The following is a 21,413-nucleotide window of genomic DNA, read 5'->3' as shown; positions in this document are numbered from 1 at the left end:
AAATTCTGCCAATCATTGGTGGGAGTGGGGTTATACAGAGCTCATGAATATGGAGAACTACATAAGGTTGTAGTCTTCTAATGATAATCTTCTCACTGGGTTGTAAATACAATTGGTGGAACCTGTGTATCTGCACAAGGGGCCCAATAAGTAAGGGGGCCCGCTTTCACCTCCAAAGCTGGTGGAGTTCTTCAGTGTGATGAGCTGTTGTACTGCAAACAGTAAAGCCCTTATACTGTTTTTGCACAGGGGCCCTCTTCTGTCTTTGTCTGCTCCTGGATGAAACTGTGATTTTATGAAAACTATAGCAATCAGCTCAGTAAGTGACACATCGCTGGAATCAAGGTTTCTTTCTCTACATTACGATGCTCTCAGATTAGGTGGCAAAAATCTAGTGACAGATTCTTGTTAAATGGCTAAGTGAAAAGATGATGACAAACAGCAAACTTCATGCATAAAAATTACTGAGGAAGCTTAATTTTTATGTTTTTATTGGAACTCTACGAGTTATCTTCAGAGACCAGTTTTCCTTTTCAATGTGGTGCAGGAAAGCAAATTTCTGAATTGCTGAGCAGAAGCTCAGGCATGATAGTTTCTCCAATATCCTTGCACAGAAGGTAAAAAAATGTACAATGAGGCAGATTAGAAGGGAGGATATATTTTAGTATTTGATTGTATTAAGTAAAAATATACAGTGAGGAAAATAAGTATTCGATACTCTGCCGATTTTGCACGTTTTCCCACCTACAAAGAATATTTTGTAATAGTAAAATCTTAACAATTTTATTATATTATGACTCAGTTTCTCCTTGATTCGCATATTATATGAGTCGATAACTAGATGGGTACATTGTTATTTTGGAACTGGTATTTTTTCTTTATTCTAAAGAATGGAGAGGTCTGTATTTTTTATCATGGTTACTAGTGACAAGTGAGTATGTTCGTTACTTGAGTGTGCCCGAGCATGCTCGGGTGATCTTCGAGTATTTGTTAGTTCTCGGAGATTTAGTTTATGTTGACACAGGTGCATGATTTGCGGCTGCTAGACAGCTTGAATACATGTGGGGGTTTCCTAACAAACAGGCAATCCCCACATGTATTCAAGCTGTCTAGCAGCGGTAAATCATGCACCTGTGTCAACATAAACTAAATCTCCGAGCACACCGAAATATTCGGAGACCACCCTTGTGTGCTCGGGGACACTTGAGTAACGAACATATTCGCTCATCACTAGTAGTTACACTTCAACTGTGAGAGACAGAACCTAAACCAGAAAATCCCATTGTATGATTTTTAAATAATGAAATAGCATTTTATTGCATGAAATAAGTATTTGATCACCTACCAACCAGCAGGAATTCTGGCTCTCACAGACCTTTTAGTTTTTCTTTAAGAAGCCATCCAACTCTCCACTCATTACCTGTATTAGCTGCACCTGTTTGAACTCATTACCTATATAAAAGACACCTGTCCACACAATCAATCACACTCCAACCTCTCTACCATTGTCAAAACCAAAGAGCTGTCTAAGGACACTAGGGACAAAATTGTAGACCTGCACAAGGCTGGGATGGGATACAGGACAATGGGCAAGCAGCTTGGTGAGAAGGCAACAACTGTTAGCACAATTATTAGAAATTGGATGACAAGATGACTGTCAATCTTCCTGGGTCTGGGGCTCCATGCAAGATCTCCCCTCGTGGGGTAAGGATAATGCTGAAAAAGGTCAGGAATCAGCCAAGAACTACATGGGAGGACCTGGTCAATGACCTGAAGAGAGCTGGGACCACAGTCTCAACATTACCGTTAGCAACACACTACTCCATCATGTATTAAAATCCTGCAGGGCACGCAAGGTCCCACTGCACACGCCAGCACATGTCCAGGCCCATTTCAAGTTTGCCAATGACCATTTGGATGACCCAGAGGAGGCATGTTAGAAGGTCATGTGGTCAGATGAGACCATAATAGAATTCTTTGGCATCATCTCCACTCGCCCTGTTTGGAGGAAGAAGAAGGATCAGTACAACCCCAAGAACACTGTCCCAACCGTGATGCATGGTGAGGGAAGCATCATAAAGGAAACAAAGCGACTGCACCGTATCAAAGGGAGGATTCTTCCTTCAGTAAGAGCATTGACCATAGCTCGTGGCTGGGACTTCCAGCAAGATAATACCCCAAAACACACAGGCAGGGCACCTAAGGAGTGGATCTGTAAGAAGCATTTCCGGTCCTGGAGTGGCTTAGCTAGTCTCCAGACCTGAACCCAAAAGAAAATATTTGGCAGGAGCTGAAACTCAATGTTGCCCAGCAACAGCTCCGAAACCTGAAAGATTTGGAGAAGATCTGTATGGAGGAGTTTGCATCAGGTTTGTTTGAGCACTCTCGATTCTTGGTGCATACTAGAGCACACTAATGCAAATTTGAGTAACGAGCACTTTCGCTCAACACTAATGACAACATATTCAATATGATGATGTAATGTTAGCAAATACCGTGTAGTACCTTTGGGTTAAAAATCCTCACTATACCCCATGGATAAAATCCTCGAGGGGTCAAGTTTCCAAAATGGGGTCACTTGTTGGGATTTCCCACTGTATAGGCACATCAGGAGGTCTCCAAAAGCGACATGGCGTCAGTTATCGATTCCAGCCATTTTTGCGTTTAAAAAGTTAATCTGTGCTGCTTCCCTTCCGAGCCCTGCCATGTGCCCAAATTGTAGTTTTCCCTTATATATGGGGTATTATCATATTCAGGAGAAATTGCACAACAAATTTTGGGGTTCATTTTCTCTTTTTATCCTTGTGAAATGTAAAAATTTGGAGCTAAACCAAACTTTTTCTAATAAAAAAATATTATTTTTTTCCTTCCATATTACATGTATTTGTGTGAAGCACCTGAAGGGTTAATAAACTTCTTGAAGGTGATAGTGAGAAATTAGAGGGGTGCATTTTTAGAATGGTGTCACTTTTGGGTACTTTCTGTCATATAGACCCCTCAAAGTAATTTCAAATGTGATGTGATCCCTGAAAAAATGATTTTGTATATTTTGTTGGAAAATTAAGAAATCGCTGATCAATTTCAACCTTTGTAACTTCCTAACAAAAAAAATTGTTTCAAAAATTGTGCTGATTTAAAGTAGACATGTGGGAAATGTTACGTATTAATTATTTTGTGCGGTATAAGTATCTGATTTAAGGGCATAAAATTTACAGTTTGAAAATTGTGAAATTTTAATTTTTTTGTCAAATTGTCATTAGTATACACAAATCTTATTAACCCAAATTTACCACTATCATGTGCAATATGTCACTAAACAAATCTCAAAATCAGTGGGATGTATTGACGTGTTCCAGAGTTATTACCATATAAAGTGACTCTGACCAGATTTTAAAAATTTGACCTGGTTATTAAGGTCAAAATTAGCTTTGTCAGGAAATAATACTGCAACACCATCTTTTCTCATAACGTTGTGTTGTTAAGCTGTTTATTTCAAAAAATGTATGACAAAAGTATGCAGAACAGTGGCTAATGTCCATTGGAAGGGCCTGACTTTCTAGCAAAAGTCAGACCTGAACTACCAGCATGTGAGGTCCTCGCATGAAGAGCAATGGAACCTCTCCCAGTGACCATTATGTAGAGTAGATCTCGCTCTTTGTGCTAACCTAGCGATGCTGCATTGTTTGCTAAGGCTATTTTCACACTAGCGTCATACGACGCATGACTAATTGCGCTGTTGCGACGTACCGACGCAAGCAGTGAAAGCGCCGCACAACGGGGGCAGCGGATGCTGTTTTTCAACGCATCCGCTGCCCCATTGTGAGGTCCGGGGAGGCGGGGGCGGAGTTCCGGCCGCGCATGCACGGTCGGAAAAGACGGTCATGACGCACCAAAAAACGTTACATGTAACGTTTTTTGGTGGCGACGGTCTGACGCAACACGACGCAACCGTCGCACGACGGTTGCGACGTGTGGCAATGCGTCGCACTGCGTCGCTAATGCAAGTCTATGGAGAAAAAACGCATCCTGCAAGCAATTTTGCAGGATGCGTTTTTTCTACAAAACGACACATAGCGACGTGCAGTGCACGATGCTAGTGTGAAAGTAGTCTAAGGCTACGTTCACATTTGCGTTGTGCGCCGCAGCGTCGGCGCCGCAGCGCACAACGCAAACAAAAACGCGGCAAAACGCACGCTAAAACGCTGCGTTTTGCGCCGCATGCGTCGTTTTTGGCCGAAAGTTGGACGCAAAAAAAATGCAACTTGATGCGTTTCTTGCGTCCAACGCTTGCGGCCATGCGGCGCAAAACGCAGCACAACGCATGTCCATGCGCCCCCATGTTAAATATAGGGGCGCATGACGCATGCGGCGCCGCTGCGGCACCCGACGCTGCGGCGCTGACCGCAAATGTGAACGTAGCCTAAGTTGTTTGGGAAAGATGACTGCTCTAAGGACGTTAACATTTGGTCACCGCTTAGTAAGCAATGTGGCAAAAATCGATTAAAGCAAAGAGCAAGACCTTGTACATTGACTGATATTAAGGAATGTTCTGCACAGTTTTTTAATAACTAATATCTAGAAAAATCACCGATCTGGAGCTGCTCACTCTTTTATTAAATAAAAAGAGCAGCCACAGATTGGTTATAAGGACCCCTTAAAAATGTTCTCAGTATATATGAGGGGCATATAAAGCCACTGAATCATATTTCGGTGGCTATATTGTGAGGGAGCGCCAAGGCCGTAGTCGTGGCTGAGGCTAGTGGCTCTTGTGCGCCCTCGTCTCCCTTTACATACAAACAAGGCTCTTTTATGAGGGTACTTGCCTCTCTGTACCTGTACCTTCCAGAACCCTTCCCAGCTGTTGCAGGCTCCGTTCACACGAATTCTCACAAATCAAGACAAAGTCCAGCTTTAACTTCATACATAAAACTTTACTTGTTACTTTTCGCAGCACATCCTTCTCAGTTACTGTTATAGCAGCGGGTTTCAAACATTCTACATTTGTCACTTTCCTTGCTTCAGTATCAGCACTGGGCAAGTTTAGAACACTATTAACCCGCAGATTAACCCCATATCTACAGGTTAATAGCATTTTTTCACGTGATAGGTTCCCTTTTAGTGTCTTCCATTCTGTAACATAAACAGTATTTTTACAATACTTTGATTCATTCCACTGTTCTCTGCTCTCCATGTAGTGAACAAGTCATGCCAAGCTGCTATGAAGAGACAAACCACCTAACCAATCTAACTACCACAATGTTTTTAATGGGGAAGGTCTAAGCTATGCCCCTAACAACCAAACAGTAAAATTACTTACAGTGGCTTGTAAAAGTTTTAACACCCCTGGTCAAACTTACTGTTATTGTGAACAGTTAAACAAGTTGAAGATGAAATGACCTCTAAAATGCCTAAAGTTAAATATTACACATTTCCTTTGTATTTTAAATGATTGTCATTTTTTACACTTTAAAAATAACAAAAATGAAAATGTATGCCTTAACCTAAAGGTTCAGCTGAAATCAGGACAGGTGAGGGCAGCAAGGTTTAGTACAATTTAAACCTGACACTATATATTATGGCTCTTTCATGTCATCATTTTTGCATGTATTTTAGGATATGGCAACAAATCTACCGAACAATAATGTTAAGCATTTAGCAATTCAGTAAAATTTCTAGAGATAAATGAACTTATCCCAGGCATGATAATCCTCACAACACAATAAAAACTTAAAGGAAATCTGTCAGCAGAGTTTTGCTACTTCATTTGAGGATAGCATGATGTAATCAAAGAAAAGCTGAATCCAAGGATGTAACACTTAGTTTACTGGGTGACAAAATCAGAGTTTTTAGATGAAGAATGCAGCAGAGCTGAGAAAGCTAACCCCGCCCCCACCAGGTTCTATATGTACACTGTATATTGACAGGGAGCTGCTAATGAGAGGAGGGGATGATGTCGGTCCTATAGTTGCGTGAGCTGTAGTTCGGGCAATAATAATCTGCTGACTGAAATCTGTGATTCAGCCTCTATTTCCTCCTGTCTTCAGATTATATAGCAAAAACTTGCTGACAGATTCCCTTTAACCCAGGGGTCTCAAACTGCATTCCTTGAGGGCCGCAAACCATGCGTGTTTTCAAAGTTTCCTTCGCATTGCACAAGGTGCTGTAATCATTATGTGTGTAGGTGATTACATTATCACCTGTGCAATACCATGAAATCCTGAAAACATGACCTGTTTGCGGCCCTTGAGGAATGCAGTTTGAGACCTCTGCTTTAACCCCTTTCTGACATAGGGCGTAAATGTGCCCCAATGTCAGACTCCCCCTGTTTGGTGTAGGCTCCGGCGCTGAGCACGCACCTTTCCGGGCACATGTCAGCTGATCTAAACAGCTGACATGTACCAGCTGCGGGTGGAATCACTGTTAACCCATTAATTGTCGCTGCCAATTTCTGACAGCTTCATTTAACTCATGCTTCTGATGGAAATCCTGCCCATCGGTGAGCCCATCATGTGATTGTGGGTCACCGATGGGTTGGCATGACAACCAGAGGTCTCCAGCAGACCTCTATGGTTGTCAGTGACAGATTACTATGAGTGTCGCCCGGTAGTCGGCGCTCATAGCAACTGAGCACTTCTGCTACATACAGGTGATCTGATCATCGCCTCTATGTAGCAGAGCCGATCAGATTAGGCAGCTTCTTGTCTCCCATGGAAACTATTGAAGCATGCAAAAAATTTAAAAAAAAAGTTTTTAAAAATATATATAAAAAAATAAAATAAAAGTTCAAATCACCCTCCTTTCGCCCCACTCAAAATAAAACAATAAAAAAACAAACATACACATATTTGGTATCGCCGCGTTCAGAATCACCCAATTTATCAACATAAGAAAAGAATGAACCCAATTGCTGAACATCGTAACGAGAAAAAAAGTCCAAACTCCAGAATTACATTTTTTTGGATGCTGCAACATTGCATTAAAATGCAATAACGTGCGATTAAAAGATCGTATCTGTACTAAAATGGTATCATTAAAAACAGCAGCTCGGCACACAAAAAAATTAGACATTAGCCCTCACCCAACCCAAGATGACGAAAAATGGAGACACTACTCATCTCGGAAAAAGCAATTTATTTATTTTTTTTTTTTTTTAACAAACTTTGGATCTTTTTTTTACCACTTATATGAAAAAAGAACCTAGACATGTTTGGTGTCTATGAACTCGTAATGACCTGGAGAATCATAATGCCAGGTCAGTTTTAGAATTTAGAGAACATGGTAAAAAAAACAACCCAAAAAACAACTGTGGGATTGCACTTTTCATTGCAATTTCACCACACGTGGATTTTTTTCCTGTTTTCCAGTACAAGATATGTTAAAACCAATTGTGTCATTCAAAAGTACAACTTGTCCCGCAAAACGTTATGGCTCTGGGAAGAAGGGGAGCAAAAAACGAAAAGACAAAAATGAAAATACCTCCAGGGGTTAAGGGGTCAAAGAACAAGCCTAGTAATATCAGTTTGCATATTGTGTAGTAGACAATGTATATGATTATATTCCATGGCTACCATGATGAGCCGCACGATTGGGGGTCTCAACTCACATATGCCTCATAAGGATCTAAAGCCTTGTTTACCCACTCAGATAATGGTTCAATGAACGACGATGTGATCACATAAGTGTTTAACTAGGATGCTAGGTGAATGAATTAAATTGTTAAATATTGAGCGTCACATTGTAGCATCAAACATCGTGCAATGTGTCCACACAGACAGATAATCTGAAAAGCATTTGTGTTCACTGTTCAAATCCCATAAGTGATAATATTTATTTTGTATATCTGAATTAATATAGTATTGTACAAGTATTTCTGCTGATACTGTAAAAGAAATAATTCCGCTAATTGCTCAATCAATCTACAAATATGTACTTGTTGCAGTGCTCCAACTGCTATTGGAGTGAACAATCTCCATTTACATGACCCAATTTATGAAACAAGAATTTTTTCACATTACACAATAATCGTGAACCATTAGGATTAGTGATGAGCGAATATACTCGTTACTCGAGATTTCCCGAGCATGCTCGGTTGTCATCCGAGTATTTTTTAGTGCTCGGAAATTTAGTTTTTCTTGCCGCAGCTGAATGATTTACATCTCTTAGCCAGTATAAGTACATGTGGGGATTCCCTAGCAACCAGGCAACCCCCACATGTACTTATGCTGGCTAACAGATGGAAATCATTCAGCTGTGGCAATAAAAACTAAATCTCCGAGCACTAAAAAATAGTCGGAGGACCCCCCGTGCATGCTCGAGAAATCTCGAGTAACGAGTATATTCGCTCATCACTAGTTAGGATCTGACAGATTGTCGCTTAGTGTAAATGGCCCCATATATACTAGTTTAACCCCTTCCCGAGCCATGATGCCACGTAGGCGTCATGAAAACCTGTGCCAATCCGACCCATGACGCCTATGTGGCGTCATAGAATGATCGCGTCCCTGCAGATCGGGTGAAGGGGTTAACTCCCATTTTACCATTTTACCCGATCTGCAGAGACAGGGGGAGTGGTACTTCAGCCCAGGGGGGGTGGCTTCACCCCCCCGTGGCTACGATCGCTCTGATTGGCTGTTGAAAGTGAAACTGCCAATCAGAGCGATTTGTAATATTTCACCTAAAAAACTGGTGAAATATTACAATCCAGCCATGGCCGATGTTGCAATATCATCGGCCATGGCTGGAAATACTGAAGTGACCCCCCCCACACCCACCGATCGCCCCCCCAGTCCTCCGTTATGGGGTCCGGTCCCCTCCGTCCGCCTGCCGGCTCCCCCGTCCTCCTGTCCGCTCCCTCCTTGTTTGGATTCACCCCCCCTGTGGTCCGATTACCCCCCCTGTGCTCCGATCCACCCCCCCACCACCCCTTCATACTTACCGATCCTCCCGGTGTCCGTACGTCTCCTCGCTGGGCGCCGCCATCTTCCAAAATGGCGGGCGCATGCTCAGTGCGCCCGCCGAATCTGCCAGCCGGCAGATTCCTTACAAGTACATTTTGATCGCTGTGGTAGGTTCTATCACAGCGATCAAAATAAAAAAAATAATAAATAAACCCCCCCCTTTATCACCCCCATAGGTAGGGACAATAATAAAATAAAGAAAATATTTTTTATTTTTTTTTCGTTTTCCACTAGGGTTAGGGTTAGAACTAGGGGTAGGGTTAGGGGTAGGGTTAGGGTTACGGGTAGGGTTAGGGTTAGGGGTAGGGTTAGGGTTATGGCATGTGCACACAGTGCGGATTTGGCTGCAGATCCGCAGCGGATTGCCGCGGATCCGCAGCGGATTGGCCGCGGATCCGCAGTGGATTGGCCGCGGATCCGCAGCGGATTGGCCGCTGCGAATTCGTAGCAGTTTTCCATCAGGTTTACAGTACCATGTACACCTATGGAAAACCAAATCCACTGTGCCCATGGTGCGGAAAATTCTGTGCAGAAACGCAGCGTTGTATTTTCCGCAGCATGTCAATTCTTTGTGCGGATTCCGCAGCGTTTTACACCTGTTGCTCAATAGGAATCTGCAGGTGAAATCCGCACAAAAAAACACTAGAAATCTGCTGTAAATCTGCAGGTAAAACGCAGTGCCTTTTACCTGCAGATTTTTCAAAAATCATGCGGAAAAATCTCACACGAATCCGCAACGTGGGCACATAGCCTTAGGGTTAGGGTTGGAATTAGAGTTAGGGTTGGAAATAGGGCTAGGGTTGGAAATAGGGTTAAGATTAGGCTTGTGGTTAGGGTTACGGATAGGGTTAGGGGTGTATTGGGGTTACAGTTGTGGTTAGGGTTGGGATTAGGGTTAGGGTTGGGATTAGGGTTAGGATTAGGGTTAGGGTTGGAATTAGGGTTATGGGTGTGTTGCGGTTAGGGTTGTGGTTAGGGGTGTGTTGGGGTTAGGGTTGTGATTAGGGTTATGGCTACAGTTGGGATTAGGATTAGGGGTGTGTTGGGGTTAGTGTTGAAGTTAGAATTGAGGGGTTTCCACTGTTTAGGCACATCAGGGGTCTCCAAACGCAACATGGCGCCACCATTGATTCCAGCCAATCTTGCGTTCAAAAAGTCAAATGGTGCTCCCTCCCTTCCAAGCCCCAACGTGCGCCCAAACAGTGGTTTACCCCCACATTTGGGGTACCAGCGTACTGAGGACAAACTGGGCAACAACTGTTGGGGTCCAAGTTCTCCTGTTACCCTTGCAAAAATAAAAAATGACTTGCTAAAACATAATTTTTGAGGAAAGAACAATTATTTTTTATTTTCACGGCTCTGCGTTATAAACTTCTGTGAAGCACTTGGGGGTTGAAAGTGCTCATCACACATCTGGATAAGTTCCTTGGGGGGTCTATTTTCCAAAATGGGGTCACTTGTGGGGTGTTTCTACTGTTTAGGCACATCAGGGGCTCTGCCAATGCAATGTGACGCCCGCAGACCATTCCATCAAAGTCTGCATTTCAAATGCCACTACTTCCCTTCCGAGCCCCGGCATATGCCCAAACAGTGGTCTACCCCCACATATGGGGTATCAGCATACTCTCGACAAACTGGGCAACAAATATTGGGGTCCAATTTCTCCTGTTACCCTTGTGAAAATAAAAAATTGCTTGCTAAAACATCTTTTTTGAGGAAAGAAAAATTATTTTTTATTTTCACGGCTCTGCGTTGTAAACTTCTGTAAAGCACTTGGGGGTTAAACATGCTCACCACACATCTAGATAAGTTCCTTGGGGGGTCTAGTTTCCAAAATGGGGTCACTTGTGGGGTGTTTCTACTGTTTAGGCACATCAGGGGCTCTGCAAATGCAATGTGACGCCCGCAGACCATTCCATCAAAGTCTGCATTTCAAATGCCACTACTTCCCTTCCGAGCACCGGCATATGCCCAAACAGTGGTCTACCCCCACATATGGTGTATCAGCGTACTCACAACAAACTGGGCAACAAATATTGGGGTCCAATTTCTCCTGTTACCCTTGTGAAAATAAAAAATTGCTTGCTAAAACATCTTTTTTGAGGAAAGAAAAATTATTTTTTATTTTCACGGCTCTGCGTTGTAAACTTCTGTGAAGCACTTGGGGGTTGAACGTGCTCACCACACATCTAGATAAGTTCCTTGGGGGGTCTAGTTTCCAAAATGGGGTCAATTGTGGGGGGTTTCTACTGTTTAGGCATATCAGGGGCTCTGCAAACGTAACATGATGCCCGCAGACCATTCCATCAAAGTCTGCATTCCAAAACGTCACTACTTCCCTTCCGAGCCCCGGCATATGCCCAAACAGTGGTTTACCCCCACATATGGGGTATCAGCGTACTCAGGAGAAACTGGACAACAACTTTTGGTGTCCAATTTCTCCTGTTACTCTTGCGAAAATAAAAAATTCTGGGCTAAAAAATATTTTTGAGGAAAGGAAACACATTTATTATTTTCACGGCTCTGCGTTATAAACTTCTGTGAAGCACTTGGGGGTTCAAAGTGCTCACCACACATCTAGATAAATTCCCTTGGGGGTTTAGTTTCCAAAGTGGAGTCACTTGTGGGGAGTTCCTACTTTTTAGGCACATCAGGGGCTCTGCAAACGCAACCTGACGCCCGCAGAGCATTCCATCAAAGTCTGCATTTCAAAACGTCACTACTTCCCTTCCGAACCCCGACGTGTGCCAAAACAGTGGTTTACCCCCACATATGGAGTATCAGCATACTCAGGAGAAACAGGACAACAACTTTTGGGGTCCAATTTCTCCTGTTGCCCTTGGGAAAATAAAAAATTGTGGGCTAAAAAATCATTTTTGAGAAAAGAAAAATTATTTTTTATTTTCATGGCTCTGCGTTATAAACTTCTGTGAAGCACTTGGGGGTTCAAAGTGCTCACCACACATCTAGATTAGTTCCTTGGGAGCTCTAGTTTCCAAAATGGGGTCACTTGTGCGGGAGCTCCAATGTTTAGGCACACAGGGGCTCTCCAAACGCGACATGGTGTCCGCTAATGATTGGAGCTAATTTTCCATTCAAAAAGCCAAATGGCGTGCCTTCCCTTCCGAGCCCTGCCGTGCGCCCAAACAGTGGTTTACCCCCACATATGGGGTATCATCGTACTCAGGACACACTGGACAACAACATTTGGGGTCCAATTTCTCCTATTACCCTTTGGAAAATAAAAAATTCTGGGCTAAAAATCATTTTTGAGGAAAGAAAAATTATTTTTTATTTTCACGGCTCTGCGTTATAAACTTTTGTGAAGCACCTGGGGGTTATAAGTGCTCACTATGCATCTAGATAAGTTCCTTGGGGGGTCTAGTTTCCAAAATGGGGTCACTTGTAGGGGAGCTCCAATGTTTATGCACACAGGGGCTCTCCAAACGCGACATGGTGTCCGCTAACGATTGGAGCTAATTTTCCATTCAAAAAGTCAAATGGCAAGCCTCCCCTTCCGAGCCTTGCCGTGCACCCAAACACTGGTTTACCCCCACATATGAGGTATCGGCGTACTCAGGAGAAATTGCCCAACAAATTTTAGGATCCATTTTATCCTGTTGCCCATGTGAAAATGAAAGAATTGAGGCTAAAAGAAATTTTGTGTGAAAAAAAAGTACTTTTTCATTTTTGCGGATCAATTTGTGAAGTACCTGGGGGTTTAAAGTGCTCACTATGCCTCTAGATAAGTTCCTTGGGGGGTCTAGTTTCCAAAATGGGGTCACTTGTGGAGGAGCTCCAATGTTTAGGCACACGGGGGCTCTCCAAACGCGACATGGTGTCCGCTAACGATGGAGATAATTTTTCATTCAAAAAGTCAAATGGCGCTCCTTCCCTTCCGAGTCTTACCATGTGCCCAAACAGTGGTTTACCCCCACATGTGAGGTATTGGTGTACTCAGGAGAAATTGTCCAACAAATTTTAGGATCCATTTTATCCTGTTGCCCATGTGAAAATGAAAAAATTGAGGCTAAAATAATTTTTTTGTGGAAAAAAAGTACTTTTTCATTTTTACGGAACAATTTGTGAAGCACCTGGGGGTTTAAAGTGCTCACTATCCTTCTAGATAAGTTCCTTTGGGGGTCTAGTTTCCAAAATGGGGTCACTTGTGGGGGAGCTCCAATGTTTAGGCACACGGGGGCTCTCCAAACGCGACATGGTGTCCGCTAAAGATTGGAGCCAATTTTTCATTGAAAAAGTCAAATGGCGCTCCTTCCCTTCCGAGCCCTGCCGTGCGCCCAAACAGTGGTTTACCCCCACATATGAGGTATCATCGTACTCAGGACAAATTGGACAACAACGTCCATGGTCCAGTTTCTCCTTTTACCCTTGGGAAAATAAAAAAATTGTTGCTAAAAGATCATTTTTGTGACTAAAAAGTTAAATGTTCATTTTTTACTTCCATGTTGCTTCTGCTGCTGTGAAACACCTGAAGGGTTAATAAACTTCTTGAATGTGGTTTTGAGCACCTTGAGGGGTGCAGTTTTTAGAATGGTGTCACTTTTGGGTATTTTCAGCCATATAGAACCCTCAAACTGACTTCAAATGTGAGGTGGTCCCTAAAAAAAATGGTTTTGTAAATTTTGTTGTAAAAATTAGAAATCACTGGTCAAATTTTAACCCTTATAACTTCCTAGCAAAAAAAAAGTTTGTTTCCAAAATTGTGCTGATGTAAAGTAGACATGTGGGAAATGTTATTTATTAACTATTTTGTGTCACATAACTCTCTGGTTTAACAGAATAAAAATTCAAAATGTGAAAATTGCGAAATTTTCAAAATTTTTGCCAAATTTCCATTTTTTTCACAAATAAACTCAGAAATTATCGACCTAAATTTACCACTAACATGAAGCCCAATATGTCACGAAAAAACAATCTCAGAATCGCTAGGATCCGTTGAAGCGTTCCGGAGTTATTACCTCATAAAGGGACACTGGTCAGAATTGCAAAAAACGGCAAGGTCATTAAGGCCAAAATAGGCTGGGTCATGAAGGGGTTAAGAAGATAAGAAAGCACCATCCCACAAGGACAAATAACATAACCTATTTTCACGTGTTTTATTGATTTTTTAAATAAAAATAAAATGAAGGTTACTCTAAGGTGATAAAAAAGAGTCAACCACAATGTAATGTATGGCAGAGGTTCTCCCTTCTCCCTTCCCGTCACATCTGCACATACTCTTATCAGTAGTACCTGCCATCTCCTCTCAGTAACATAACAATATGTCTTCACTGAATACAGATTTTACCTCAGAATTGTACAAATAAATGATCAGTTCAGTAGAAGAAAGGAGTGGATTTCTCTGTTTGCAAAGTTTCTTCTTTTCATATGTACTTCAGATTTATGAAATAAAAATGGAAACATTGGTTTCTCTTCATTCAGATGTCTGTTTTTCCACATATGAGCTGAAACATCATTTTTCTGGTCAGATTTCCATCAGTGTTTTATCAGTGAATTTCTCATATGGAAAAACAAAATATTAAAGAAAGACATCAAACAGACAGAATACAGATGGCATCCATGTCTTTGATTTTCATGGACGCTCGGACTTCTATGAGTGAGTTGCTCTGTGAATTGAATAAAAACTGACATGTTTGTTTCCCATAAAATGCACAGACGTGTGAACATTATCATAGACTATAATGGGTATATAGTATGTTCTATCCTTGGAAAACATGGAGTATGCACATGAAAACCGTAATCTGAATGAGGACAGTAAAATTCGTTTATTTGGACAAAACACATAAAAGAGTCTAAATTCATTAAAGAAGTTCTCCTCTACTTGGACAACCACTTCTCATACCCCATGCTTGGCCCTATAAAATTAAAAAGCTAATGCTTGCTTCCCGAGCTGGCGCCATTCCAGGGTCCGGTGATGCCAGTGCGGATTGGGGGCAAGGCTCAAGTGTCATAACAACCACACAAAAGCCTGGGGAATGCGTGTGCCGTCACCACTGGAATGGTGCTGTCACCAGAGGTTTTTTATTTTATCAGGGCCCAATATTAAGGTCAAGAAGGGGTTGTCCTAGTAGTGGACAACCCAATTCCCCTTTAAGTAAGGAATGCTCTTGGAAGCAGTTTGGTTTTTTATACAAGATTCACAATAAATACAGTTAACCAATTTTTTTATTACTTTATTTTTTATAAAACTAAAAGAACATACACATTAAATGTGTGAAAAGTTACTCATATCTTTGAAAAAAATCCCAATATCCATTGATTGTCTGTAAGATTTTTTGAATAACTTTCATAAACCCTGAAAGCAACACTGAAAACAGAGACAAATAATATGTGCATAACAGAGGTCGGCTGGGCCACAAGGCATTAAAGCTTTTGCTTCTCAAACTACCATCTAGTGCTTATTTTCCGTGGGCATTTTGGGAACACCTAACATATTTTATTTCTATGCTTTTCCCAAATGATCAGCTGACCCCTGTATAACAAGATCACACATTCTCCCTGGATATTGCAAAAAAAAATGTTGGCAAGACAATTTGTAAAAAAACCAATACAATTGTATAACTTTACATATCACAGTCTGCAGTAACTCACAGTGAAGGTCATATACATACAGTATGTTATCTTCAAAGTATGAAACCAACCACAAGGTACTTTTGGTTACCTGGCCACCAGTAGTCAAAATAGCCCATTATGTCCCGAATTATGTTGACTCTACTGACTTAATTCACATATTTCTAATGTATAGGTATTTTATTTAGTATTCTCTTAGCAGGGGTAATTGCAAACAATCTGGACCAACAAGTATTTAGGTTTACCATGGCGTTAGAACATGCCAAAATATTAGCAAGGCTAAAATCTGCTCAAACATACTGTTTCTTGGAGGCAGAACTACTGGCTCTGCTTGGTTGCCTCTCTATTACGGCATGGGAACTGGCAGGCACAGGAGCGAAACTGCTCGAATACTTTTCTAGATTGTCTTGTTTCCCAACATATGCTATATGTTTCTCTGCATTGAAATTAGCCCAGTTGTCTTCGTTCTGAATCTTGTACGCTGGGTAGGGAATATTTTCACTCATTGGAAGGTACATGTAAGATTTGTCATTAAAAGGAGCAGTAGGGGGCTCAGGGCATTTAGGGTAAACATCCTCTTCTTTCGGATATCTTTTGTTGGAATTGTAAGGAGAGTATTTTCTCAAGGTGTGAAGCATACTCTTGAAAACTAGATGTATAAGTTCTAAAATGTTGAGTAGAAGAGAAATAAGTGACACCACTAGCATGAACATGATGAAAATAGTTTTCTCCATTGGTCTGGAAACAAAACAATCCACTTTGTGAGGACAAGGTTTTCTTTCACATACGAATATAGCAGGCATAACAAAACCATAAAGGTACCACTGTCCAAGCAAGAAGCCAGCTTCAAAAATACTTTTGAAAATGACGCTGGTAACGTAAGTGTACATCAAAGCCCCCTTGATTTTGACTCGGCCATCTTCCTGAATGCAGATTTTTAGCCGTTTCTTTTCTATGACTGCTATGGCTTGGTCCACTTGAGGATCTTTGTCACTTATAGCTCTTAGCTCCTCTTCTTTTTGTTTGAGTTTCTCTTCTTTTCTAGATAAATAGACCACATGACCCAGATAAAATAATGTGGGAGTGCTAACAAAAAGAAATTGAAGCACCCAGAATCGTACATGGGAGATTGGAAAGGCTTTATCATAACAAACATTTGGACACCCAGGTTGTTCTGTATTGCAGACAAAATCGGATTGCTCATCTCCCCAAACAGATTCCCCTGCAAGACCGAGAATCAAGATACGGAAGATAAACAGCAAAATTAGCCAGACCCTTCCAAAGCCAGTGGAGTGTTCTTGCACCTGGTCCAGCAACTTTTCAAGAAATTCCCAGTCCCCCATAGTGCATGAGTCCTTTCCCTGAAAATAAAAAAAAGGATTTAATAGTATTTTCTCATTTGTGAGTACAAGTCATAACTCTTGTGTATGAAAAAATGGTCTAAAACAACATTGATGTAGATAACCAATTCAAAATGATTCTTTTAATTCAGTTTTTTTACTCCTATCTAGGCCATAGAGCAGAAGAATCGTGAAAATGGACTGTCCCTTTTATAAATAAGTTGAATATTAGCAGAGCCAGCTTTGGACCTTAAGGTACACTACATTTATTATTGGATTATGAACTATTTTGGATTCTCATGGACAACATTAGAAAAAAAATTGACTTTTTTTTTTTTAACTGAAAACCAGTGCTATGCTTGTGTTTCGATTCAAATACCAATGTCTTCCAGCCTATGAACAGAATAATGCTGTTTTTCTGGAAAAAAGAAACCCCCATAACAGTTTGAAAGGCAATGAACTGAAATAATGGAAGCTCAAGATAGGATTCCTAGATAAAAGATACATATACTATCAATTGGAGGGGGGTGGGGGTCTTCTAAATAGTAAGCTCTGTTCAATTTTTTGCCTTCTGATCTCAAGGTAGTTTGTAGCCTTGTTATAAACAAGTCACTACCAGAAACCTTATTTTGGTTTAGTACCTTAAAGGGACACTGTCACCTGAATTTGGAGGGAACAATTTTCAGCCATAGGGGCGGGGTTTTCGGCTGTTTGATTCACCCTTTCCTTACCCGCTGGCTTTATGCTGGCTGCAATATTGGATTGAAGTTCATTCTCTGTCCTCCGTAGTACATGCCTGCACAAGGCAATCTTGCCTTACGCAGGCGTGTACTATGGAGGACAGAGAATGAACTTCAATCCAATATTGCAGCCAGCATGCAGCCAGCGGGTAAGGAAAGGGTGAATCAAACACCCGAAAACCCCGCCCCTATGGCTGAAAATTGTTCCCTCCAAATTCAGGTGACAGTGTCCCTTTAAACATTTAAGAAGTTTTGAAGGTTTTCTCACAGTTGACTAATTTCAATGAGAAAATCAATTTTTTTCTTGACATAGTTTAAGTTATATAAATCTTTCTCTGAGAGTACCATCAGTGGAAACCTCAATCTCATCATCTTATCATACAGCTTGTATAAAACTGTAACCCAATGTTGGATTGGTCACTAAAGTATCAATGGTGGAGGACCCAAACTTTTACCCATGAAAACTCGTTCTGAAGCTTATTTGAATTACTTTACTTTTTGCCAGATTCATTTCTTATGGGTTAAGTCCCAAACAGGGCATTTCTATTTATTATATAGAGCGAAATTGGGCGCTTAAGTTAATAATATTTTTTGGGGCTCAGTGTACCGAGATCCACCATGCTGCAGGCACATTCTGTAGACGGAGCAAAATAATGTTTTTTCTTTTCCTTCTGCTACCCAGCTCTATTTTCAGAATTGGTTAAATGCTCTTAAATTAGCCAAAGTGAGCAAATTCTTTTTTCTTTGCATTCACGTGTACGTTATTTTCCATATTATGATGGACACTTTGTGAACCCAATTAATCCTTTCCTGAAAAGAATTCCTAATTATTTACACATTTTATTGTAATGTTTTTGTATTTAAATATAAACTAATGGTGCCAGCGATAAAAGCTTTCTGCTTCAGGTTTTATACCATAAGGCTACGTTCCCACGATGAGCTTTCTGTGAGGATTTTCCCCATAGACTTGCATTAGGTGCGGAGGTAAAAAATGCACATGAACAAAAATTCATGTAATCCAGACCTAAGTATATCAATAAAATTTTTCCAAAGCCAAATACCAGGATGTATAAAAAAGCACCTATATTTTAAAGCACGACACAACAAGAAAAGTATCTGCAGCGTCAAAAATGCTATAAAAATGCATGTTAATAAAAACGCTCACAAAAATGCAAGTGACCTAATTTAAATTTTATGTGCAGAAATGGTGCAGAAATTCTGCAACAACAAAAGCTCACTGAGGGAACGTGGCCTAATTTGTCACACGTTTTAAACATTTTCCAACAATTCTTTTGCATAGATTTACTTAGTATGTTATTGTGGACCAACATATTTTCGTAACGGATTCCGCAAATACTATCTGGGACATTTTGTCTACGTCTTTCATATATGAGTAATGTCAAACAGAAATATTCTAAGATAGGACCATCAAAAGGAAATGTGCAGTGAGCTGATTAATGGAGGGCAGTGAGCTGATTAGCGGAGCGCTACCCTGGAAGTGTGGCTTGTTGGCGTTCCCTCCTGGCACACAGCACCACACACTTACAAGGCAGACTATCTCCCCAACAATAACGCTTGGTTATCTGTGCACGGTATATATCCTTTATATGTCTCATCTATTGTTATGTGAAAATGGAACAAATGATATAAAAAGGAGGGCATTATGTGTATTTTCCTTTTCCTAATGTGGTGAGGTTTTCCGAAAAAATCTCTATATCCGTTCTCTGATGTCAATTCTATATTGGTGAGAATGGATCCTGCAAAAGGGGGAAAAAATTACAGCAAAATCTGGTCCCTGACGTGTAGGTAAGGTAAATCCATTTCCCCTGAAACATTCTTTTCAGTTCTCCTCCTTTTACAATGTAAGACCATTTGGAGCTTTGTGTAGTATAGTGGTGTGGAATAGTTCTTGCACATTTTAACCCACAGTGCAACATAAAATATTGGAAAATGTTAATAATAATAATAATAATAATAATAATAATAATAATAAACTTAGAATTTGTTTTGCAATAAGCAAACTGATACATTGTCTCTACTAATGTGATGTTCTTCATTTCACATATTTTATACTGATAGAGTTATAATAATTTAGTGATGTAATTAAAAAAAGTGCCATGACCCAAGCATACAAAAAAATTCTCAACTCCGCCACTGACCCCAAAATTTCCACAGAAGCAATGTATGTAGTGTTTCATATTGTTTTACAAAGGTAGAATGTGTGAAACAGCCTATAGATTTCTTTACTATGTTGTGTCCGGAACAAGATATAATTAATCTGTTTATAGGTATATTGTATACATTATACATGAATGTTTAACCTACCTTATCATCAGAGAAGGATCCCTACCTATGAGATGCTAGTGACTTTAACACGTGCTCCTGCATGCCAAGGAGAGTCCCTGTGACCAACAGCAGTGCGAGTGTTTCTTGATGGAGCCATATGAGGTTTGCAGTACCGGAGGCTTTGTGATAAGAGAGCTAGACAGACGATGCCCTGGTTTATGAAAAAAAGAAAAGATCCCACAGGGAAAAGAGGAAACTATGGGACGGGCTAGAGGAGGTACAGGATATTAGGGGTGTACTCAGATGACAGCTTGTTATTTTATACGTGGAAGGTTGTTTTTAACATGTTATAGACAAAAATATTGCTTTATGGACTCTGAGGCCAAAATATTAGATAGATAGATAGATAGATAGATAGATAGATAGATAGATAGATAGATAGATAGATATGGGATAGATAGATATGAGATAAATAGATAGATAGGTAGATAGATAGATGGATGGATGGATAGATATGGGATAGATAGAGAGATAGATAGATAGATAGCTAGATAAAAAAGCAAAACAGCACACTATAAATGCCTTTCGGGTGCACAGGCCTTAATTGCAATCCATCCACTATGCTTAAATACAAAAAGAAGAAAAAATAAGGCAGCACTCCTTTTCTTCAAGTGAAAATCTGTGTTTTAATTCAGACCCACATGGCAGGTGACGTTTCGGCTCTGGATGAGCCTTTCTCAATCTCGGCTTGAGAAAGGCTCATCCAGAGCCGAAACGTCGCCTGCCATGTGGGTCTGAATTAAAACACAGATTTTCACTTGAAGAAAAGGAGTGCTGCCTTATTTTTTCTTCTTTTTAGATAGATAGATAGAATGATAGATAGATATGGGATAGATAGATAGATAGATAGATAGATAGATAGATAGATAGTTATGGGATAAATAGATACTGTACATAGATGACTAGGTGACTGCTCACTCCCCAGTTATCTTTTGCTCCAGGCACCGCCATCCTGACACCCTGCAGCATTGTGATATGGCGTGCACTATTGTGGTACCAGGATCCCGTAAGGCAGCATACAGAACAAAAAAGGAATGCAGAGTAGTGAGGATAAGGCTATGTGCCCACAACAAGCTTTTGGTGCGTTTTGGATGCTGCATACAGTGCCAGCAAAGTGGATGGGATTTATTGAACTCTCCAGCCCACTGTGTTTGTATTTTATGCAGCGTAAACTGACCTGCGGTGTGCAACATGTCTATATCTTTTGTGGGTACAATGAGACTTGCATTAGACGCAGAAAATCCACAGGTAAAAAAGGCATGTAATACGCACCTTAGTATGTAAATAAAGTTTTGTAAAAGCCAAACACCAGGAATCATCAAAACCAAAGCAGCTTTTTTTAACCCCTTAATGACCGCCAATACGCCTTTTAGCCTTTTATCACCTTTGGCCAGATACAACTAGAGAATGGAGCGGAACACCACAGCCCTATGCACTGT

General features: G+C 40.8%; 1 protein-coding gene across 1 annotated transcript; it reads right to left on the bottom strand.

The window, feature by feature from the left end:
* Nucleotides 1–15,135: 15,135 nt before the first annotated feature.
* Nucleotides 15,136–20,106, bottom strand: LOC143816100 (gap junction alpha-4 protein-like). The gene is made up of 2 exons (XM_077296085.1): nucleotides 19,954–20,106; nucleotides 15,136–16,909 (listed from the first exon to the last, which is right to left on the bottom strand). Exon 2 carries the CDS (start codon nucleotides 16,889–16,891, stop codon nucleotides 15,839–15,841), a length of 1,053 nt encoding a protein of 350 aa, XP_077152200.1. The 5' UTR covers nucleotides 16,892–16,909; nucleotides 19,954–20,106; the 3' UTR covers nucleotides 15,136–15,838.
* Between the last annotated feature and the right edge of the window lie 1,307 nt (nucleotides 20,107–21,413).

This window comes from Ranitomeya variabilis, chromosome 3 (genome assembly GCF_051348905.1).
Source record: "Ranitomeya variabilis isolate aRanVar5 chromosome 3, aRanVar5.hap1, whole genome shotgun sequence".
In the NCBI taxonomy this organism is placed as follows: Eukaryota; Metazoa; Chordata; class Amphibia; order Anura; family Dendrobatidae; genus Ranitomeya; species Ranitomeya variabilis.
The sequence above is the reverse complement of the archived record's forward strand: the minus strand, read 5'-3'. Positions and strand labels throughout refer to the sequence as shown.